This window comes from Lepidochelys kempii, chromosome 21 (assembly GCF_965140285.1).
Source record: "Lepidochelys kempii isolate rLepKem1 chromosome 21, rLepKem1.hap1, whole genome shotgun sequence".
Classification (NCBI taxonomy): domain Eukaryota; kingdom Metazoa; phylum Chordata; order Testudines; family Cheloniidae; genus Lepidochelys; species Lepidochelys kempii.
Genome location: NC_136400.1, coordinates 8,776,790 through 8,801,141, shown reverse-complemented (window position 1 = coordinate 8,801,141; position 24,352 = coordinate 8,776,790). Strand labels below are relative to the sequence as shown.

The 24,352-nt window shown below is 49.3% G+C and overlaps 1 protein-coding gene across 2 annotated transcripts in view; it reads right to left on the bottom strand.

Moving 5' to 3' along the window:
• Window positions 1–1,826: 1,826 nt before the first annotated feature.
• The window catches only part of CCND3 (cyclin D3), a 60,457-nt gene continuing 37,931 nt past the window's right edge, over window positions 1,827–24,352 (bottom strand). Inside the window, exons 1-5 of one of the 2 annotated variants that reach the window (XM_073320143.2) lie at window positions 20,848–21,230; window positions 18,424–18,639; window positions 8,687–8,846; window positions 7,535–7,677; window positions 1,827–2,309 (exon numbers count right to left, since the gene is read on the bottom strand). In XM_073320143.2, the coding sequence (XP_073176244.1) occupies window positions 2,139–2,309; window positions 7,535–7,677; window positions 8,687–8,846; window positions 18,424–18,639; window positions 20,848–21,045 (888 nt within the window). In that variant the 5' untranslated portion in view covers window positions 21,046–21,230 and the 3' untranslated portion in view covers window positions 1,827–2,138. Of the gene's footprint in view, window positions 2,310–7,534; window positions 7,678–8,686; window positions 8,847–18,423; window positions 18,640–20,847; window positions 21,231–24,352 lie in introns of those variants that run through there. The other variant, XM_073320144.2, reaches the window with a different exon arrangement.

The window sequence follows — 24,352 nt, the reverse complement described above, 5'->3', positions numbered from 1 at the left end:
ATCAGTCAAACTCTGGATCCCTCACCTGTGAACCATGTCTGAACAACGTCACCTGCATTGGGTTGGGCTGTAAATTCTGGGCTAGGGATTAGAAAGGAAGAGACAGTTATTGTTTTTGTTGCTGTTCAGAGTATAAGAACCTGGCTAAAGAGATCTCTTTGTATACAGGGCCATGCCCTGCTCAGGCACTCAAAAAAGAGAGACATAATCTGACTCAGGGGAAAATTCAGATGCTTCAACTTTTTTTAAAAATTATTTTATTGCAACATCATATGCTCTCATCTGGTTTTCCCAGCACTGGGATTGCTGCAGATGGATAGTTCAAACAATTTTATTTTTAAATTAACTCATTAATATATATATATATATTTTTCCTTTTATACAAACAGCCCCCAACCATCATGTAATTTCTATCCCCTCCTAACTTTAATAGCTAGCAGAAGTCAGTGGCAGACAGCTTTCCTTTTTGGCAAATCAGGCTAAGCACGATGGGAGGACGGGTGGAAGGAAAAAGCAGCCTGATAAACAAGACTGTTTCCAGTGGCAGCCTAGGAGGGAGTTTTTCCCCCCTCTCCTCCCTGGAGGGCGACATAGTCACAGAGTAACACACCATCAGTGCCCAGAAATCAACGTAAGCAGCAATGTCTACCTCCCATCCTAGCAGACAAGAGTCCAGCTGGCTTCTGCCCTTTAATAAAATAGTAATCTGTAAAAGTCTCTCTGATCAAAGCAGCATTTTTTTTAAACTTTTTAAAAAACTAAAACAGGAACAACAACAACAACAAAAATCTTTTCTCCGTCCATAAGTGCTTGGAAGTATTGATGGCCTATTTTGTGTGTGTGGTGTGTGTGTGTGATCTATAAAAACACTCTATATTTATTTGCCCCCTCTCTTGCCCTCACCCTCCTGCTTTTTATTTTTCCAGTTGGATTTGAGACCTTTTGGAGGAGTTCATAGAAATTTAGGACTATAGCAGCACATTCAGTATATACTTAAAAATAAGAGTGGTGTCTGAACTAACTCATCTCCCCGTGGGAGCCCTGGTGGCACAGCGAATTGATGGAGGTATGTGGAAGGATGCTAAAGGCACTGTTTGGGAACGGGGGGGGGGGGGAATACACCTCAGTTTCCTGCCAGGAAGTTGCAAATCATCTTCCATTTCTTCTTCCTTTGTCTAAGCAATTGGTTAACGCCTCTTGGGAGAATGGCACAGTGCAAAGGTGGTTTAAGGTAGTTCACGTGCAGTGAGTACAATTCCAATCCTGCACCCAGTGAGCCTCACACTAAAGGTCTCCTTCTTCCCAGGTACTAGCTCTTAAGACTTATCCCCAAATCAGGGAGCACTTGCACAAAGCAAGCACAAAAAACAAAAAGCCAGACCCTTGTTCTCCCTGTTAACAATGACAGAAGCAACCCTGCTATTCCCTGCCAGGAGGAGAAACCCAACCAGCCTGGTGTTGAGCAGTGAGGAGATGGATTCACCCACTCCTCTTCTTTTCCTCCATGTGGCTCCCCCTCAACCCATCTTCTCAGCCCAAAACCAAGCCACCATGTTGTACTAGGGACTGAGGGCTGCTCCACGGCAGGAGGCATTGGGTAAATGTTTCTTCACCACAGAAGCCAAGGTAATAAAAGAGCTAGCCCTTAACGTGCGTAAAGTGCGCACACGGAAGGGTTAGCTGTGGTTGAGGCCAAGGTTCCCTAGGAGACAGCAAACGGCAATGGTGCACCAACTATGTTTCAGACAAACAAACTGAAAAACTCTTTAAAACTGAAGTTAGGCTCTTTCACCCCCTCCCCAGATATATTTTAATCCCTGCCCCCCACAAAAAGTCCCCCCCCCCCATCTGGTGAGGCAGGTTAACAGTGTGGACAGCAAACTACTGCCAGATGCCGACCTGCTTGAGCCTCCTCTTGAGAGGTCATCACCACCTATCCTCTCACCCCCCCTCTGATGTTACTGGGCTGATGGGTGGACAGCTGATGGGTCCTTGCTGCCTCTCAGGTGAGTGGACCGAGTCCCTGGTGTGTTTCAGACGGACAGAATTAGTGGGCAGCAGGTTCCACAAGGTCTCTCCCCTTCCACTGTGAGGTCCTGTTCTCATGGGGCTGGGTGACTATGGGGAAGGGGGGTTCATCACAGGTTGATGTCTGTGACGTCTGTAGGCGTGCTGGTCATGCTGACGTCCTGGTTGGCCGGGTAGTCTGGAGTCTTGCTGGAGCTGTATTCCTGCTGGGGTTGGGAAGCCTGTTTCAGGCTCTCGGCTAAGGCTGCCTCAATCTGCTCCTGACACGCTTTCAGGCAATCCTGCGAGAGAGGAAAGAAACAAGACCAGAGGCTTCAATTCCACTCTGCCTCTCGGAAATCAGAGAGCCCTGCTGATGTCTCTAAACAGGTGCGGGGCTATATTTCACGCCCGAGCATCTAAATGGCTGGACGAGGCTTAGTCCTAGACACAGCGTCTCCAATTTTTTTTATCTGAGTTTATTCTTTAAGCCCCTTCTAAGACAATGCTCTGCAATGACTCCACCTCTTCTCCCCACTCTACTGGATTCTCATGAAGGTCCCTACGGAGGGGTGCAGGTTGTTCTGGAGCATTGGGAGAGGTTGGAAAGGCAATTTCCCTAGACATGATCCCTTCTTCAACTCCACAATATCATGGCTTTTCCTACTTTTGTTTCCTCTCTTATTGGAAGTAAACAGCTTCTGCACTGTTATTTACCTATATTAATAACACGGAGCAAGGACCTGTGTCAGACTGCACACACATTAGCCTAAACGCACAGAGAAGTTTTTCAATACTTCCAAGAGAAGCTTGTTTCTTTAGTCACCTGGGCCTTCCAGCAAGTGCACACATACTCGCTCTCTCTCCCATTTGTCCTCCTTCAGAGCTCTCAGTCTCTGACGGGGCTGCCTAAGTTCTTGTAGAGCCCCAAATCACCACGGTATCTGGCACCTTCTGGGGAGTTAAATTAAACCCCCAGTTTTTGGTCCTTCATTTCGGACAGAGGACCAAGCTGTGCTGTGTGGGGGAAATTAGTAAAGTGAGGAACATTGGGGAACAGTTTTCAACTTAACTCCACGCCTTCTTTCTGTGAAAGCTAGACCCAGACTTCTCAGACTCCAGTCAGCTATCCCAATCCAAGGGTCTCATGCAAAGCTCTCAGTTTTTGCAGAGGACATTAACACGTTTAGGATGCAGGTACATCTACATGATGAAGTATGCTCCTCACTAGGCTCTTACACTTTCTATACCATCAGAGAGCTTCATCTCATTTTCCCTAGATTCTTCATGCACTGGGAGCCCAATACTGCGTCTCCTAGCAACACTGTCCAGGATCCTAGGTCCAGTGCATTGCTTGGTGCAAGGGAAATGCCCAGCCTCAGAGAAACATTGAAGCAAGAATGATTTTAATTAGCAGAGCCCGGCAAGTATGGAAGACAATCCCCCTAGAGCCTCTGCAGGGTGAGGAAACTCCTCCAGTTTGACACTAGATTGCAAGTGACTCACCAGAGTGCTGCACAAGATGCAGCGGAGTCTGGGACCTCCTGCATCTATAAAGGGCAGAGGTTGCCCTCTGCCCCCAGTTTCTGAGGAGGGATGGTGGCATTTTGCACATGCGAGAGCTGGGGTTCTGGCCAGAGCCCGGCTGGACTCTGGGCCGTCTCTGTTCACAGGATTGTGTCATACATAGAACCTCTTACCAGGAATCCACAACTGGTTCTTAGAAACTGACAGAGGATGTGGCAAGCAAAAATAGCAACACCCACCTCCCCTTCCCCAAGTCATTTCCAGTAAGCATAGCCTCTAGCCTTCTACCCGCAGCAACGAGGCGAAAAGAGCTGTACACGGGGCCCCAGCAACAGCCATTCTAAACCCCCTCTTGGCCAGTTCCCTGCTGTGTTAGACCCAGGGCAGGAGAAGGAGAGGGGACAGCCAGCAGGCCACGTCTATGGGCTGCAGGGGCAGGGGATAGACAAGGAGACCCTGGTTTGAGTTCAGCCCAGGTCGGCAGTAACCAGAAGCTGCCACTGTTGGATGGCCTCTCTGAATTCAGCGGCTAGGTCTACTAGGAACCGAGACAGAGGTCTGTGTCTCATAAAAGCCACCACTGCAACCTGCCCCGTTGCGGGTGATTTCGGCAGAGATGCTATGGACTGTCTAGGCATCGAGAGGGAGCTCTCCTCTGGCTCTCTGGAGGGGCCTTGCACGCTGGCAGAGTATGCTGTGGGACGCTTGCCCTGCCCCTTGCCCCTGCAATACCTGTTGTGTAAAGGAGCCCAGAATCTAGGGCTGTCACCTTTCACCAGATGCCTCTTTAAAAAATGAGGTATGGTCCCATGCCTTACAGGAAAGGGGGAGGAGGACTCTATCCCCAGGGAGACAGGCAGGTTAATGCTGCACCCTCCTATTCAAACCTTGGATGGGGCACGTTTATCAGAGAGCAAAGACTTGTTAAGTAGCAAACGGGATCCCTCGGTGATCATACGCTTAAAATCATTAAGGATTAACAAACCTATTCGATGCTTGAGGCCCTGAGTCCTTACGGCCCAGATACCCCTGGCAGGAATTTATCAGCCTGGTAGCAGAGGCAGAACAGAGCAATGCAGTGCAGCCTGCAGAACACTAAGTCCTTGCATGTCCTTAATGCCTCTGCACCACCGCCAGCATTCATGAATTAAGCCTTAAGGGTTCAGGGAAGGAGGTTATCATCATCCTCTATTTAAGCAGTGGAGACGCTGAGTCACAGGAAGGGGAAGAGACCTGGCCAAGCTCAGGGACTGAATCAATGGCGGAGTCAGGGCCCAGGAACCCAAGCTTGGAATCCTTCCCCCATGCTCCACCCACTAGAACTCCAGTGGAAGTAGCCCAAAGAAAGGTTACTGCAGCTAGAGAGGACATGGCTGTCTCTTGGGATAGAGACCGACTTTTTGCTCTTTGTCTGTACAGCACCTAGCACAATGGGGTCTTAGTCCAGGAAGGGGGCTTCTAGGTACTGCAGTAATACAAAGAATAAATAACAACAGCCGAAGCTCAGGAGATGGGCCCTGAAGACAGGACTGGCATGGAGAAGTTGGAGTGAAGCCGAAGGAAACGGGGAGGGGGTTGGGAGAAAAGACTGCACTGAGCGCACACGCCGATGAGGTTACATAAGGGGAGGCAGCCTAGTAACAGCTCTGGGTCTCGGTGACTCCAGTGCCCTCTAATCTTTCCTTTGTGTTCCCCCTCGCAGGCCTTTGAAATCTTCCCTGCTTCCCACCTGTTCTCCTCCGCCAGCTCCAATTAACTCTGCTCCCAGGGCAGCATTCAGCCGCTGCCCCATTCACTGAAGCAGCTTGCGAGCAGCTGGCTGCAGGCAATTCAAAGTTACTTTTTAAAGGCTCAAACAAAAACCGCTGAGCAAATAAAGTGAGCCCCCCCCCAGCCCTCCTCTGACAATGCTAGGCTGTGATTATCCCTCTCCCGGCTCCAGTACAGCCCCAAACCTCCCAATTCCCCAGAGCGGCTATTGGGGGAGGGTAACGAACTCCGCGCCAGAGTTCAAGCATTCTGTGCCTGGGCAGACGCCGAGATCAAAGGGGCTCCTGAGGTCCAGTGCTCAGAGCAAGGGATGACTGAAGACAGGGAACTGAACCATCCTAGTTCAAGCCCCCCACCTGCTCCCCAAAAGGTGCTGAGGGTCGAGTTCCCCTCACTCCTGCCTTACGGCTCCTTGCGCATCCACCTTTGATCATGAGTCCCGGATTCTGGCTCCCTACCCGCCCACGCTTAGAGCAGCAGCAATCGGACACTGGGCAAGGTTAGCAGCTGCCGAGCCTGTTTTCCCCCAGCACCGTCAACCCAATCCCGTTAACACCTGTCCACTCAGGTGAGGGGGTGCCTCCCTTTGTGCCTGCTTTTCAAAGGCTTCCTGCACGCCTCCCATCATGCGGGACAAAAGGGGAAAGCGATCCGGGCCATCGTACGACCGGGCAGTGGGGGAACAGACCTCGGCACGTAGCAGCCACGCACCCCGCTGCATGCTATGAACTGGAGTAGTACCTCGGGCTAGCGTAGTTATGCTCTGGAAAAGGCAGGAGAAGAGCGGCATCTTTAACGCTTCCTTCCAGGGCATCCCTGCCAGTGACTGCTGGCCAGTGAAGATTCACAGCCCCTTGCGCCTACCTAGCCGTGGCAAGGGCCAGCACTATTTGTATTACTAATTATTTGTATTATGGTAGCATCTTGGTGCCCCGGTCACGGCCCTGGCCCCCACTGTGCTAGGCGTTGTACAGACTCAGCCCAAAAAGCCAGTCTCTGCCTAGCTTCAGCCACAGCTTTCTGAGCCAACACGGTGCGTGGAGAAGATACGTTCAGTCTAAGGACAGCAGCTGGGGAGGAGAGGATGGGGCTGACGAGATGGCAGCCATATACAGCAGTCTGCAGGAGGCCACACTGCTGTCCCTCCCAGCATTGTAATTCCGGAAGCAAGGAGAGAAGGAGCAGACGGTGGGAGGCTGAAGCAGCCCTGAAGGAGGGGAAACCAGATGCTCGGGGAGAGACTGGGGACTCCAATAACAAAAACACTCAAAGGGTTACCACAGTCTGGACATTTGGGTGGTATAGTGTAGTGAGCATCCCTTCCATGACTGCTTAGTCCAGGCCAGGACGAAGGGAGACCTGGCGTGAGGACACTAAGCAGCATAGACCAAGTTAGTCTGGGAGCTAGAGAGAACCACAGGGTCTGCCTGTGTCCAGCAGCCTCAGTGAAGAATCCCATTTCGTTCCATTACAGCCAAGCCCTGTCCCTTCTCTACTTTGAGGGTCACTTATGGGGGGCGGGCAGCAACCCCTATATCTGAAGCTGGAGAACAAAGGAGACCTAGACCCCAAACCTGACTGTGAGAAAGAGAACTATCCCTCCCTCCCTGCAGAATGAGACTTCAGGCCTGGGCACTGAAGCCCTGTAACACTTCTTGGCTTGAGCAGCTACTTCTCCCATCCCTGCCTGGCCATTCCTGATGACACAGGTTTCTCTCCCCAACGTATGTATGCAGCCTCTCCTCTGCCTTAAGCCCCAGCCCATGCACCTCTGCTGGGAGGCTAGGAATAAGCACAAATGCCTTGGGACCTTCTAGATCTAGCTTAATCCAACTACCCAACAGGGTGAAGGTGACAGACTTTCCTTAGCATAATCGCTTAGCCCCTGTGCTGCCTTCTCACTTAGATTCCAACTCTTTACCCCCAAACAGATTCCTGGTGGTCTCCCCATCCCAGAACAGCAACATCCAGTGGTCTGATCAGCTTGGCAGTGCCTGGGCAGAGATAATAAATACTATTTTGCATTATAAAACACCTTCCAGCTAATAATCCCCAGGCCCTTTACATAGGTGGGCGAGCAGCATTCTGGTGTCCATTTTACAGATGAGGAAACTCAGGCACAGAGAGGGGAACTGAAATGCCCAAGGACACGCAGTGAATCCAGTAACCGAATCCTCAGTCCCCTGACTCCCAGACCTCTGTGCTGCACTTCCCCCAAACCAGTACTTACCACCTCTGTGCCAGTAATGCTGGCCAGCAGCTCCGTGAGTGCCTCGCCGGAGAAAGAGTTAGCCGAGACAGACAGGCCGTGAATCGCTGCGCCAATGCTGCCCGTTGCAATCATGGACGGAGGGTACATAGCAAAGGTGTAATCTACAAACCCAGGCAGGGAAAGGAGTAAGGAGTGTTAGCAAGGATCCTCGTGAATGTGGCTGCGTCCTCCAGCAACCTTGTCAAACTAACAAGTGGCGCAGTCCAAGACAGGAAGAGGCATGGCTTACAGTGGTGCAGTAGATAGGACTAGGAAACAAGGGGTAAAACTAAGGGCTTGTCTACACAGGGAAGTTATTCCACAATAAGGTTGGGTGTGAATTAAAGTGCTATAGCTATTCTGGAGTAAGACTCCGTGTAGACAAGCCCTAAGCAAAGGAAAGCGTAGCCTGAATGTCAGGAATGCACTGAGATCTCAGCTCCGCAGGGGAAGTACTGGAAACCGCATTGCTTGGGTGGTTAGATCTAGACTGGAGAGCACCCAGAAGGGAGTGATGCTGCACTGGCCTGGGAAACCCCAACAAGCCTTTGCCATCTCTAACTTTTGGAATCTGACATTAAAACTCTGGCCTAGAGCCAAGGGGCCAGGTGGTGGGGGACGCTCAGGAGTGGTGTGTTTGTGCCGTTCTCGCCACTTGAGAGGCCCGGCGGGGTGGTAAGAGCAGACGCTGACCACAGGCAAAATGGTAACTTTAGCAGACAGCTGACTGCACCATGCCAGGCTTTAGCCATTGTAATAATATTCACATTGGGGCTTTGCCCTTCTGTGGCAGCTTTCAGCCGAGGGTCTCGAGGCAATTTACAAACATTAGTGCGCTCAGCCTTGCAACCCCATGTATTATCATCCCCAGTTTTTCAGACCGGGAGATGAACTCACTGAGAGGTTAAGGGCCTTGATTTCCCCAGCAGATGTGGGTGCTGAGCCTCTCTGGACATCAGGCCCCAAGTGACTTGCTCAGCAAGTCAGAATGGCAGACGCAGGAATCAGAACCAGGTTACCTGGCTCCCAGTCCTGTGATGTAACCACCAGCCCGCCCTTGTTGCTTGCTCTAGCCTGGCCGGCCCCAATGAGACAGCTCTGCTGCCCCCAGCACAACAAGCAGCCCCGTACCTGTGGCACACAAGGCGATGAAGGTCTGTGCATGCTTCTTCACCAGCTCTACCTTTTCCATGGGCAGCGGGAGCCGATGGAGGATGTGAACCAAGAAGTCATTCGCTATTACCGACACCAGGTCCCACTTTAGCTTCTCAAGGACGAGAACCTCACAGTCCTGAGCAGGGGACAGAGCGAGTGTTACACAAACAGGTCAGACTTTTCTGTACAGAAAGTGCTTTGCTACAGAGAGAGTTAGCGAGAGCCAAGAGCGTGAGAGCACGGTGCTTAGGCAGGAGCCAGCCCCGCGGCACACCATCCATGCTGCAGTGCTATGAGGCAGGACAGAAAGAGGGGAAGCAAAGTTCCTGCCAGGGGGACTCATCTCCCCCCAGTCTGACTGGGGGACAAATCCATGCCTGCACTGATGCACAGCCTTGCGCAGGGATCAAGAGAGGAAGCAACAGGCCTCTCCTCTATTTAACTAGCACTAAAGGCTTCCTTAACTTGCAAGCCTGCTGCAATAACCCCTCTGGGACAGTGCAGAATAAGCAGGGTGTAGGCACCCCCTGGCCACTCCCACTCTCCGCTCCCAAAATGTCTCCCTGAAGTAGGGGAACAGAGATGGGTACACCTCCTCTGTGCTTGCTGGAGACGCCCCTGGCTTATGACTGTGCAGCCTGAAGGGGCTATCGGGCACGGATGAGTTCTGCACCTAAGAAAGGTCACAGCAGTTTACAAGGGACGGCCCTGAATATTCCAGCAGTGGATGCAGTTTACATGCTTACAACAGCGAGGCACAGAATGAGTGTGCAGCTAAACCAAGCCAACCTACGGGCCAAATTGCACAGTCCTCACTCAACCTAACCTCCCATTGATGGTAATAGGTGTCTGCCAGAGTAAAAAAATCACAGAATTCACCCTGGAGCATGAACCTTAATACCCTCCATCTATAACCACTTTACGGTTGGACCGTATATACTGACTGCTTCACAGACTAATGAAATGCAGCCACCTCTAGGTTGGAGCACTGAAGCCATTCTATAACCGGGACACTTTGTGATGCATTTCTTGTTTTAGAAAAGGAAGAGTAACTTTTCCAACGGCATCTACAGGGATGTTTAACTGGGGGATTACGTTAGAATTTGGCTACAATGCCAAGCTTAGTATCCAGTATTACTGGGGAACAGGGCACTGGGTTCTTTAGTGACAACAAACGGTCAGGATGCCTACTTACAGCACCTCCAACAGTACCATGCCCCCTAGCACCAGGCTGGGTCACTGGCTCACTACCAACTCGTAAAGAAGAGCATAACCCAGTCACCACCCCACTTCCTTCAACACCTTTCCAGAAGGGTCTCTTGTCCAACAAACTTGGCTCAAACTTGGCTCAAAACTTGGCTCAAAAGACCTGGTGAGACCCCAGCGTGAGGCGGTATGACAGGTCTGCTGCAAGAGCAACTTTTAAACATGGAAGGACTAGAAAACAGACAGAATGACAGGGACCCTTTCGAACATGAGCCTGCAGCATTTCTATAGCTCCTTCCACAAGGTGAGCTCAAAGCACTTTACGGACTCTGGGCTTGATCCCTAGAGGTGCCGTGCCCTAGCACGCCCGTTGATTTCAGCTGGAGTGGCAGCTGCTCGCCCTCTTTCAGAATCATGCCAATGGAGCTTCCAAAGAGCCCCCTGAGCCTTATTCCCACTTCAGAGGGGGAAAGCGAGGCACAAAGAGGTCAAGCGGCTTGCTCGAGATCACACAGCAAGTCTGTGGCAGAGCCAGGAATAGAATCCAGGATCTCCTGTAGCCAATAGGTGTCACTTCCTCCTTTTGTTAAAAAACAAAATAAAAAACAAAACAAAACTAGCCCTTTCATTTCATGGCCACCTCAACAGGAAAGATGACCTATACAATGGGGAGAATAGCACTGCCCAGCCCCACAGGGGAGTTGTGAAGACAGGTATACTAAAGCTTGTGTGAAGCGCTCCGATATTACCGGGATGGAAGCCATGTAAGTGCAACAAATAAAGTGGTGTCTCTACCTCTTGACATCACTTGGCCTTAACTAGGTCACTTGATTTCAGAGTGTAGTTCCCATTACCAGAAGTCCCATTATCTTTAAATGGAAATAGATTACGGAGTTGATTTTGCCCCCCCAGAGAAACTGACAGGGCAGCCAATTCTGCCAGGATAAGCAGTTTTGAAGAAGTGAGATTGATTTTTCAGAAGGATCTGGCTTAGCTTATTTAAAAGCAAAAAAAAAAAACAAAAACCAAAAACCCCACCTTTCCTCCTTACACAACAGTACCAGTTCTGAGTTGTTAAACAACATCATTGCTCAACCTGTTTTGAATTGCCCACTGGGCAGAACGCATGGTATCATCACTGTGTGGCTACAAGGCCATTTCCTGCCAGTGGATGGCATTTTGCTAGAATCAGGGTTGTTTTAGGGTGTTGGGTCCCCATCCCTCCTGGCCCCAGATGGGTTTCCTGGTCTTTTATACTGACCAGCTTACTTTCCACCTTCGCAGCACATAAGAACAGCATCTACCCAACAACCTATACACTCTTCAATTAAATGCAGTGAGGAAAAGCAAGGAGCAAGTAGAAGACTGATTGTAAACCACAGGTCTTGAAGATCACAGGAAAAGGTCATTTGGGATGCACCATATTACAGGAGAATATAGAACAGACATCAGGCTTGGCTACAGACAGGGGAGTCTGAGCTGCTGAAGACTAGCAAGAGGACCCAGAAACAGACCTCTGCTGGAGAGCCCAGGGATCGGGAATGGGATACAGAGCTCTTCCTAATTAGGACACAGCCTCGGGCAGTCCTGACTGAAAGTTGTTACCACCTGATGGCTGCCTGCCTGTGTGAAATGAGATTGCCGAGGCTCAATCCAAGTCTTTGGGAATCGGGGTTCGAATCCCTTTGTTGCCAATGTCACCGGGAAGGCTGACATACTGAAGCGAACACTCCCTTTTGCCCCGATATGTAGACTGTCCAGGTCAGGCCCAAAGGCCTCTTTGTGGGGTTGGGGCACTGATGGGAAAGCAAGCATGGCTACTGCTCAGATTTGCTCTGTGGCTAATAAGATAAGCTTTAGTCAAACAAGTTATTGGGCTTACCACAAGAGTTACTGGATGAAATTCTCTGGCCTGTGTTACCCAGGAGGTCAGACTAGATGATCTAATGGTCCCCTCTGGCCATAAACTCTATGACTCTACTAACAGGAGACTGAAGCCTCAAAGGTGGTCAGTCTGGGACCTCCCACCCAGCACCGAAGAGACACAAGACATACCAACCACAAACAAGAGACAGAGGGAGCCTGTCCCAACTGCAGGAAATGTTTGGCAGAAGATCATCCCTTTTCACCTACAAGGAAAAACTGAAGCCCAGCTGAGAAAGCTGGCGGCCCATGGGAGCTCCCCCTGGACACACCAGGCCAGGCTTAGAGTGTGTGGAGGGTTATTTCCCCCCTGCAGCACTGACACTGATCTGGTTTTATTACCTGTCTGGGTGACTCAATCTGTCCTTTCACGAAAGACAAAGCAGCAGCTCTTCCCAGGGTATGCAGGGAGGCTCAAAACAGTCTTGGAGCTACAGATTCTCAGCACCTCAAAGGATCATTCTCATGGAAGCTTTGCACCACCCTGTCCAATAAAAACTTCTCGCTACTCTCTCTGCCCCCCACCCTCCCTCCCTGGCTTCCAGCTTTGAACTGCGTGTCAGAATTTCTTAATCACTAGAAGAAGCACAACAAAAGGCTGTACCAGAGAGGAGAGCAGCACACCAAAGCGACAGTGTTCTCAAGATCACAAACATCCTTTTCCTGGAGTTTCCTTGGCATCTAATTGGCTTGCTCCGAATGGTTAAAAAAAAATTAAAAATAGGAAATTATCCTTTGTTTCTTTAGACTGCAGCGTTTATCATCGCTCTGGAGAGCCATCAACACTTCCCAGCTAGCTCGGCATTTTCTCTGTACTGGGAGAAAGTCAGGTCCCAGTCCTGCAGGATACTCAGTGTGCAGAACACCCCTCCACTTGGCTGGGATTTCTATGCATGGAGAGCACACACAATCAGGTTCTTCACCAGCAAATCTGCTCTCTTGATCTCTCCCCACTGCATCCAGGACTGGTTTTAGTAATGCAGCTTCCACTGTGCGTTACCTCCCCTTCTCCTGTCAAGATGACACCAAAATGTGGTTCTACTCTGAAACATAGCCTCAAGGGACCCTGTGTTTAACATGTCTCAGTGATTTCTAGCTCAAGTGCTTACGTGTATAAAGATGTTTTTACTGTTTTGCAGCCCTGCAAACTCAACCTGGATCTGAGAGTCAAGCTGGGTCCTTTCCTTCTTGTAGATCTTCATTCTCAATAAAGATGCTGCAGGTCAAATTTTACCCTCAGAAATACCTGTGCAACCTCACTGCCTTCGATGAGTTTGCATTAGTTTAAATGACTGGACTTTAGGAAGCAATTCTGTTCAAGACACCCAAGGAGGAATGGAAGCCGGCTCACTTTCCTGTCACTCTGCTGGCTCTGCAGGAGTAATGGGAGATGAAGTTCATGCTAATTTTTGTCACTACAGTCAGCAGAGCTGATGAGCAGCAAGGTGCCACTGTAAATTCACTTTTCACAGCAGACCGGCACTTTACATTAGAAACAGCCGATTTGAGCAGCTCCGACCTCCTTCCTCTACGTTCGTTCGGCTGACTCAAGAAGTGAGTGGGAAGAGACTCCAAAGCTGCAGTTGGTCACCTAGCCTACTTAGCAACAGATGCAGAATTACTGAAATGAGCAGCACGTGAAAGTCCATTTGCAAATAGGAAACTCTGGTTAACTCTTTGTGTCTGTCTCCTGTGAAGGATCGGAGCTCAGGCTCCAGTGTATAGTAAAGGCTGGAACAATTTCTGCCCCCTTCCAACTCCCCAACAGAACGGTCACATCAGTTGCACCCAAGAATTAAGCAAAACTTGCCTGATCTGCTTTCCTTGGAAATGCTCTGCCAAGAGCAGTCATCACTTCCCACAGTCTACTGCTGTCTCTCTTTCCCTATCTCTACCTACCATGGGCTGCTGGCACAATTCATTGTGTTATCTGTCTAAGGGCACCCTCCTGCTTGGGAGCTTAAGTGGAGGATGCTTGGCACCCTGCAGGACTGGACCCTTCAATCTAAGCTCCTCTAAGAGAGGAACCTGCCTTTCCATAGGTCTCTAGAGCACTCGAGCTATACAGAATAACTCTCCCCCAGCAATGGCCGTATTTTCAAGGGCTTAGCCTGGAGAACTGGGGACAGATTTTTAGAAGAGCTCTGCACCCAATGTGCTGGGCTCTTCTGAAAATCTGGCCACTTATTTTGATGCCTAAATGGGTACTGAGCCCGTTTGAATTCTGACCACAACTGCCTTGCCGTCAGGAAGTCAGACATACTAAAGGTCAAAGCCCAGGAGTGTGCCGTACCAGATAGCAGGTCCTGAGTGGTCTTTGAAGATGGCAGCTGGAGAAAAGCATCAGTGAATGGGACTCTGGGAAGAGGGAAGGAGGAAGAAAAGTCAATGCTGCCACCTACGTTGGAGAATCAGCAGAGATGCCGGTAAGGTCTTTTGCTTGAGACACTTGCATTGATTTTGCAAGGCTGGAGCAGCAGGAGCTGGGATGGCCAGGACAAAAGCAAGACTCCAGCTTTACGGCAAAGACATTGGCAACCCATTGGCAATTTCTTCCCTCCCACACCATGCGCTTCAGGCTAACAGCCCAAGTGAAACTGCCTTGGGCTGCAACAGCACAAGTCATCTTCATTCTCACCTCCCTTCTGCTGCCCTGCAAAGAGCACATGGGTTATGCACAAACCGTTAACACCTCTGAAACCTCAGGGCAACCAAGATGCCAGGAAGCACCATTACTATATTGGAAGCCAAAACTATAATCTCTTTATTACCATGGTCTCCAATACCTAGGGATTGGGGGTTTCTTAGAGGACGAGATAACAGGACAGCTAATAAATGAACCAGGTCCTACCAAGCCAATGGACGGTATGACTTGCTGACAATAGCTGCTCCCTCCAACCATCTTGTGGCTAAGTACCATCCTGCACATGCAAGAAAAGCCTCTAGCCTTGTGGTTTAATGAAAAAAAGAAAGATGGTTAGATAACGCCCTTTGACGGAAACCCAACTTCCTCCAAGTGGACAAGTCCTTCATTTGCATCATTTCCTTCTGCCAAGAATAACTTAATCAAGATTTTGTTTTAATTTATCCTTTTTAGAACTCCAAGCTTGAGCCAGGCATCCTCTCCAAGAGGAGGAAGTGAACCCGCTGGGAAAGTGAGCCAGCTTCCCTTACAAGAGCCCAGGAGAGTGCGCCGGAAGCACAGATTTGTGCTAAGAGGCCAGGATGTATCCATTGTCCGAACCGTGATGAAGAAGCTCTCCTTCCCCTCCCTACCCACTCTCACTGCAATGTTGTGAAAGAAGAGAAGTCGATAACATTATTAGCACACAGGAGGAAAGCAGCAGCTTTCTCTGGTTTTGTAAGCAGAGCATTAACTCTGTCACATCCCAACACAAATGCAAACCTCACTAGTTCCATCCAAGGTTATCCTGGGGAGTTTGTAATCCTTCTTAGGTCGTGGAGCCTATGACCCAGTAAGAGGGGATTAGAGTGGTAAGTCATACTACTGTCTGTTCCCAGCTGGGCTACAGAGAGTTTACCAAGAGCAGGACTGGTGTGACTTTCAGATCACAGCCTTATAGGTGTCTTCTTTCCCAATAACCTTCAAAGATAAAGCCCTTCTCCAGGCCCGCAACTGCTCTGGTCTACCTGCTGCCCCTAACCACAGTGCAACTCACCTTCTGCTCAATCTCCTCGAAAACAAACAAGTTAACCCCAATTACTAGAGAGACAACTGCCCCTGGAGCTCCACGCTAGTGTGTGGGAGGCTCCACTCTTTTGGCCATGGACACATGAATGAGAAGCCCATCTTTAGCACCATAAGGCAGGATGCTTGGCGCCAAGGGTGAAACCGTTCTTGCTCATCTCAGCTGGGCACTGACGCTGAAGCCTATTGGTGAAAATGTAAATGTCAGCACTCTTCACTATTTCACAAAAGGAAGTACTCTGATATTATGGTGATGAGTGGTAATACAAGAACTTAGATGACAGACAGAAAGGAGAGGTACAGTCGTATGAAGAGCCACACGATCCACTGAGCGCGGTGTCTCATTTTGGTGTCACAAATAGGTGGAGCTTGGGTTGTGGGAGGCACCTGGCAGAGTACCACTACTTATTCTCCCCCGACAATATAACCGTGTGTGTGTGTGTGTGTAAAAGAGAGAGAGAGAGTGTGTGTGTATTTAGACACATCTTACCCAAGATTCCTTGCTTACAAACCCTTGAAATGGCTCCAAGTGTGGAGCCCTGAGCATTTTGGTTTAAAAAGAAAGGAAAACTTCAAGCTTGGTGCCTCTTTCACAGCCCAAGCACGCCCAGAACTACCTGCCATTTTGGCCCTCCCTAACTGAGCTTTCAAAGAGTAATGCCAGTTACACACGAAGCCTGAACAATTTCATTTAAAAAAACCCAAACCCACAGCCAAAAATCAAAATGATTTTATTTTGCACTTCAAGGCAGCTGAACCAACCTGAACATTGTTCAAGACTGGTGTCTGGTGGCAATCAGTCCAAATTTTTCAGCGATCACAGAAATAACTGCAATGGACACTACCTAGCTTCCACTGCTTGGTGGGCTCAGAAGAGAGACGAAGGACTGCCTGGGCCATGAAGACTAAATCCCCACCTCCGCTCCAGCGCTCAGGTCAGAAATGGAGATGAAGCAACATGTGGGAGAAAGCTTGCCTTGCTGCAGCCGAAGCACCTTCGGTCTCCAGGACTGGCAATTGGGCATCTTTCCCCAGCATTAAATCCAGACACGCAAACAGGCCATGGAATCAGAGCATTTTGACCTATCCATCCCATTCTCTCCTGTGGGCATGGGGGAAAACATCCTTCCCAGCTCTTCTTTTAAATGCACCCCACCCTCCCAGAAGATAACTCATGCCCCCGCTCCTGCTCAGGTGCTCGGCCTGCTGCCCCTGCAGCTGCCCCAACCTTTGCAGGCCCAGGTGTGAATGGAAACTGAATCTGTCTCTCTGCCAGATGGCAATCCCCATCATTACCACAGGCCCACACACACACACACACAAGCCTCTAATTTGGAAGCTGATCCAGAAATGAACTCTAGGCACATACCTCCCTCTATAATCCATGGGATTTACACACATGGAATATATTCAAGAATCAGGAAGTGCTGCAAGGGGTGAAGATTTATTTACAGTAGAGTTTTCATGCCCAGCATGACCCTCCTCTACAGCAGCACAGGCAAAGAGCTGCATTCCAACCATGGGGCCAACTCCACAGTCACAATGTGCACCTGCAACTCCTGTGGACAGCCGTACCTGGCCATCACATATGGCAGAATCCACCTACTCTGGTTGCGAGCATCCTCCACCCATGTTACCGAAGCAATAGCAATCCTCCATATATCTCAGGGGAAGTCGCATGGAGGTGAAGGGAACTTCCCCCAATCCTCATTTGCATGATAATAAAAAAAGTTCTCCAATAACGAGAAATGTCTATCAGCTCCCCCCTGAAAGTTTAGTGGGTCCACTCCCCACCCCGGGGACGAATCATTATTACATCATCTCACCACCCCCACTCCTCAAAAATAACCTAACCAGCAGATGACTAACCCTAGGAAATTCTGTTTGACAAACCGTCCAAAGGGATGTTTGTTACACTGAAGTCAGGTGGTGGTTCCCTCTTGAAGGTCACATGTTCCAACATGGCTGAAGCCCTTTCACATTCCTCCCCCATTGACTGAGCTCCACCAAGAAGACTCCACCCCATGGGACACCCAGGCAGCAATGGAGTTAAGTGAATAAGTCCTAGTGTCACTTGAGACCTTGTAAAAATGGCTTCACTTCGTTCCCATTGCACTATCCTGTCCTCCCACACACGATCCCAAACGGCAGCAAGTCCATGACACTTCCCTAAATCATTCCCAGCCCCCTCTACAGCACCTACCACCTTGGTCTCTGAGCTCCAAGGACTGTGGTCTCCCGGTGGGCAGGCATCTAGGTCACAAAAGCCCCCCCATCACAACCGGCCCCCCTGTGGGCAGTCTCAGAAGAAAGACCAAGGGTGAGAGGACATGGAAACTAAACTCCCCTCTCATCCCCAGAGATGAAATGCCTCCTGGTTTGGGCAGATAGGCATATTGATAGGACCTTCCCCATCCACTGCCTTTTACAGTACCTGTTCTGTGAATAAGGGCCTTTGATCTCTCCAGGGCTGTTGATCCAGAGCTATTAAAGCCCCAACATGGGACACAGTGAATTTCAATGATGGGGATGTGTATTTAACACAGGTAATGTTTTGTATAACCTCAGTGTCATGATTGTGCTGATCAGAGTAATCAATGGGGAGTAATACCAGGGCTGCATGCGGCCAAGGCAGAGGTGGCGGGTCTAAGTGAGGGGTGCAGTTCTACTTCTCCAAAACGTAGTGTGTTCACTTGGGCAAGGAAGCAGAGAGGCTATTTGCGGAACATGGGGGAAGGCACTTGGGGAAACAGGGGAAGGAAGACAGAAGGAGCCACAGGGCAGGTATGTCACCAAGCAGCAGCAGCAGCATGTAGAGGATGAGAGAGCTGGGTAGTGGGGTGAAAGGCTCTATTAGGCAGCGTGGGGAGGTTACCAAGAGTTGCTGTGGTGTGATGGAATTGTCTGTGTAAATGCAGAGTTTCTCCACAGTCAGGGGCATGGTCTCTCGCAGCTTGGAAGCCAGGAGCATGCAGACAGCCCCCAGAAGCTGCAAGTGACTTTTTCGAGTAGGGACCGAAGACAGGTAGCGATCCACGTAGTTCATGGCCAAGGGGAAGACCTCCTCTTCGCACTTCTGCTCCTCACACACCTGATGAAAGCCAACAGAAGAAACGAAGTGTTTTAAATGCAGGACTCCTCACTTCTTGTCCATATCAGGACTTCAAAACTACTAGTTATTGCGGAGTTTGGCACTTCTGTGGAGCCTTTCGTCTGGTGCTCTCAAAGCACTATTGGCCTTAAGAGCCAAATTCTCTGCTGGTGTAACTCCACCATGTCACCAGCAGAGACTTTGGCCCAATGTCCTACAACTTGCCTCACCTTCCCCTGGGAGGTAGGGAAAATAGTAAAATGGGTATAATGGAGCACAGAGAGGTTAAAGACCAAAATCTTCTAAAATGTCCACTGATTTTGAGTGCCTCTGTTTCTGATTCCCCAACTTCAAGCATCTAGGTCTTAATGACCAGATGTGCTGATCACTTTCTGCTCTCCTTGAATGGGGGTGCTCAGCACCTCTGAAAAAAATCAGTCCCATTGTGGCTACAGCTGGCCACCCAAAAACTAAGGCACCAAGAATCAGTGCCACTTTTGAACACTCTGGGCTAAGTGACTTGCCCAACATCACAAAAAGAGTCACCAGCAGGGCCAGGGATAGAACCCGAGTTCAAACTCCTGGCTCCTCTCCTCTATCTACACCACACTTATGACAGGCATACACAGAATCCAGGAGTCCTGAATTTCAGTCCCTTGTTCTAGTCCCTCAAGTATGCTATTAATACACCGGCCATATTTATTTCCTTGTTTTAACAGAACTACAAAAATATTGAGGTTTCCCCTTGTGCTATAGCAAAGATCACCCTTCTCTTTCAAACTGTAACTTTGCCTCCCTATGTACTCTCTACCCACATAAAACCACATGCCAGAGACTTTCTCCTTTAAAAAAAAAAAAATAGACTCACTTCTCATTTCACAGATTTAATTTTGGCTGCATTCCCCCTCACCCTCATTTAAAACAAAAAATGAAAGATTAGCATTTAGAACTAAATCCGGCTGCCACTGAAGTCAATGGAAGTTGTGCCACCGACTGCAATACGACCTACATTTGGTCTTAACTCAAATCCTATTAAACCGCACCCCTAGGAAATCCCAGTGATACAGCTTCTAACGTTACTTTGGACTCCTTCAACTCCTACTGAGTTCAGGGTCTTGCAGGATCAGGCCCCAGAGCAGCTTTTATCTCAGAAAGCACATTTAAGACAGAGGATAATTTAAAAAGTTGGAATCGGCATGTGCTTAAAAATGGAAACGGGCAGTTTGTTGCGACAGCCGGTGGGGTGGAGAGATCGACAGACTGAATTCAATCCAGATTCTGTTTCTTCCTCGTGTAATTTCATTTTCCTCTGAGTCTAGACTATTCACTGCTTGATCATTTATGAAAAGAGACGGAGACATCTCAGATATTGTCCTCATTAAGTTGTTTAATGCTGAAGATTGCATTCCTTTTAATTCAGTGGAGTGGGAGGTTGTGATGTTTTTCTAACCAGGCTCTCTCTTACAGCTGCATTGGAACCCCAGCTCTCTGGACTGACAGTTTTGGGGACTGGGGTAAGACAGATGGGAACCCTAGAGGAAAAAGCACACACTGCCAGGGCATGGAAGAGAGCATGCTGTCTGGGTGGGGGTGACCCTCTCGGTGCAGAAGGAAATGCTGCAATTCCCCATATGCAGAGGGGGGAAATCATGCTCCCAAGCACCCCAGGGCTATCACCACTACAAAAACCCAGGGGGAGGGAGGCCTCTTTCAAATGCCCTCTTATCCCACTATTCCCCCTGCCTAACCATCCCCCCCTCCACCAAAGATTGAGCACCAGACTCCTCCCACCACAGACTGAACCCCCACAAACCACAGGCCTCTCTCCCTGCCCCATCAGACTCTCTCCTTTGGAACTCATCCTGCAGCAAGCGACCCCCCCCCCCAAGCACCCCTCCCAACTGACACAGATCCCCCAAACCGAATGACCTCCCCACCAAAAAAAAAAAAAAAAAAATCTTCCCCCCCCCAATTGCCCCCACCACTAGGTGACCCCACTACATCCTCTCCTGCATTCACACTCCAGTGAGATCGGGGTGGGGCTCTCTCTCCCCCACACCCAGCCCCTCTCGCCTGCCGGAGCCGGGCAGCCGGTGTCTGCGGTGGGGACAAAGGAGGTGTTGGCTGGATTTGGAGGGAGTGTGGTGGTGGTGGGCGGGGGAGGTAGGACCCGGGTTGGGGGGGGGGGGGGGGCCGGGGGTCCCGTACCTCCAGCATCCAAAAAGCCAGCATCTTCCGCATGTACGGCTTGATCTCCTTCTGCACGCAGTGGAAGTAGGAGACCCGGGGGCTATAGCGCTCCTCCTGGCTCAGCAGGTTCTGCAGCACCCGCCGGTCCCGCAGCAGCTGGAGGTCCCGCTCCGCCCTGGGCACACGCGGGGGGCCCTCCGCGCACAGCAGCTCCATGGGCCTGGATCCCGGGGGGGCGGTGGGAGAACTGGGGGGGGGGGGTGCAGCCGGGACACGGCTCGCAGGGGCGGGAGCCGGCGGCAAGGCGGGGGCGCTCCCAGCCGGGGAGCGGGGCGAGCACGCAGCACCGACCCCAGCCAGCGGCCGCTTTGCCCCGCGCTCCCGGCCGCACTGACAGCGCCTGGGCCCCGGGTAACAGTTTTTAGAATGTCGGGAAGTGAAGGGGCGGGGCCGCCGGCGGGCCCCGCCCCGCCGGAGGGGGGGGGAAAGGAGAGGGGCCCGGAGTGGAAGCCCCCTGGCTCCCATGGTGGGCTAGGCGGCTGCCCTGCTGCAGGAGAGGGGGCTGTGTCCCCGCCCATACGCTCTAGACTGGAAAAAAAACAGTGAGATTCCCCCTCCCACAATTTTCCTTTTTGCAACCACTGCACTGGAAAGCCACGTCCCCCCCCTCCCAACCCCCCAAATCCCCTCCTCCCCTCTGATTTCATGGTCTCTTGCTACTTACTGCAGCTACTCCCCAGCCAGTGGAAAGGGGCACTGACTTTTCACTCCACCCACTGGACACAAGCTCACCCATGGCAGCCTTCCAAAGACCTAGGGTGACTAGATAGCAAGTGTGAAAAATCAGGTTCGGTGTGGGGTAATAGGCGCCTATATGATAGAATATCAGGGTTGGAAGGGACCTCAGGAGGTCATCTAGTCCAACCCCCAGCTCAAAGCATGACCAACGCCAACTAAATCATCCCAGCCAGGGCTTTGTTAAGCCTGACCTTAAAAAACTCTAAGGAAGGAGATTCCACCACCACCCTAGGTAACCCATTCCAGTGTTTCACCACCCTTCTAGTGAAAAAGTTGTCCCTGATATCCAACCTAAACCTCCCCCACTGCAACTTGAGACCATTACTCCTTGTTCTGTCATCTGCCACCACTGAGAACAGTCTAGAGCCATCCTCTTTGGAACCCCCTTTCAGCTAGTTGAAAGCAGCCATCAAATCCCCCCCTCATTCTTCTCTTCTGTAGACTAATATATATAAGACAAAGCCTCGGATATCGGGACTGTCCCTATAAAATCGGGACATCTGGTCACTCTACGAAGATCCTGCATCAAGACATCAATCGCTTCGATACCTCATCATGCTGCAGTGATGCTAGGCGACAAAACATCGCACGGAATCCATCAGTGTCACGCTGCCTCAGATAACGTGCTGGGTGCTGTACATAAGGCACAACTGAATATTGCCCTGAGTCAAAGAGCTTACAGTCCAAATAACAGAAAGAAAGAAGAAAGATTGGACTGGGGAAACCCAGATGAGGGGGGGTTGTTTGTTGTTGTTATTTATTATTAGCATTAGTAATACTTTACTACAGTATCTGTCTATCATCAGTTCAACCACCAATGTTATCCAGTTGTGTTAAAACCACATCAAGTTTCAAGATCCGTGAGCACATTATGAGTATTCCTCATGGGGCATGGGTTCCCCTGGTTCAAAACAGGACAATCTGGAACTCGCAGAACAATTGCCAGCTCTGTTAATCGATTATTTCAGTCTCTTCAATGTTTAATTCTGCAGCTATTTTTATCTAGGACTCCTGGAAGCCCTGAGAATAATCAGATGTGAGTCTGTTGAAAGGATGTCTGCACTGGGCTTTTTTCCTCCAAAACCTATCCCAGTATTACTAATATTAGTGCAGCTTCCCTGGAGATAGCAACACTGGGAGCTTCTGTAGACGAGGCTTCCGCAGCTACTGGTGTTTTTAACAGCATGTAATAATGGTTTTGAAATAACATTCTGAACTTTTGAAAACTATCCTGAGCTCTTGCCTATTTAGACTAGAGACTCTTTAGGGCATGGGCTATCTCTCACTGTGTTTGTAAAAGTGCCTAGCACAATGGGGTCCTCCCCTGATCTCTGTTGGGACCTCTAGACGCTACTATAATACAAATAATAAATAATAATAATTAATACCAGGCTTATCTACATTAGTGTTCCTGATGTTGCTAACACTGTTGGAGCTGCACTAGTGTTAGCAATGATGGGAGATTTTTTTTTAAAGCTTTTATTACGTGTCTCTGCATACTCAAATCAAAGCCCTGCATATGCTCAGCACATGGTTTTCACACACGGTTTTCAAAAGTTCATAACTTCTTCTTTTAAAACCTTTTTTTTTTCAAATTTAACACAGATTAGCTCGTTTTCCAGATTACCTATATGTCAAGTGTGAAGATTTAACTGTTTTTGAGTTATCCGAGCTCAAAAGAAAGTCAAAATACATCATTTAAAATGAAAAACATGTTCCCTTCACACATAAAGAATTAGAAAAAGAGCTGAATGGAATTTCTTCAAGCTTTCGAATTAAAAAATTAAAATCTTCATCAGATTGAGAGTGAGCATGAGAAATTTCAGCCCAAAAGGTCAAATTTTGAGAAAGTTCTGAATATGAAAGGGAAAGGATTAAAATGAAATGACCAGCTCATATGAACTTTGAAACTATCACAGTGCTGTAATATGGCAACTGTAGGAACAGTTGGAAGCTGGATGATTAATCATATAATCATAGAGGTTAGTGGTGGAAAATACTTTCTAGATCATCTACTCCATTCATTTGTTCCTGACTCTATTTTCTAGTGCTTTATCCAGCCTGGGGTTAAATGTCTCAAAAGAAGGCGCTTTGCAAAGGGCCACATGTAGCAATTTATGCTGCAGTGTTACTCTGCTAAAACCACATTAGGGGTGCTGAGGAGCGGTAGCTGACCCATGGATTTACACTGGGGTGGCCAAAGTTCAGTTTATCTGAAGCAATCCCTACTAGGAGGCTTGGAAAAAGGCTGTGTAAATCACCATGTTCAGGAGAAACTGAATACACCGATATCATGGACATGTTGGATGAAGTGTCATGGATCTAAGATGGAGATTGTGATCAGTAGTACAAGCACTAGATTAGTATAAGGCATTCCAGGACCATTCTCCTGGAAATATGTTTGTATAACATTTCATCTTAAAAGAATGGAGGATCAAAGAAGTTAAAGATTGAATGACCAACCAGATCTTTGAGTTTATTCTTTCTCTCTTCCCAAGTTGTATTCACTACCACTTTGAGGCATCTAATACTTTTGCTTGACCTTCTAAAAATCTATGTTCAATCATTATAAAAAACCAGTAACCAAGAACGAACACATTTTATAAACTTGTTGATTTTTGAGCATAAGCAGAACAAGACAAAAGTCTTTATCTGCCCTGTTCAGGAACATTGACCCTGAAGAGAAAAAAATCTTTTTTGATCTGAGGCTTCAGAGTTCAAAATA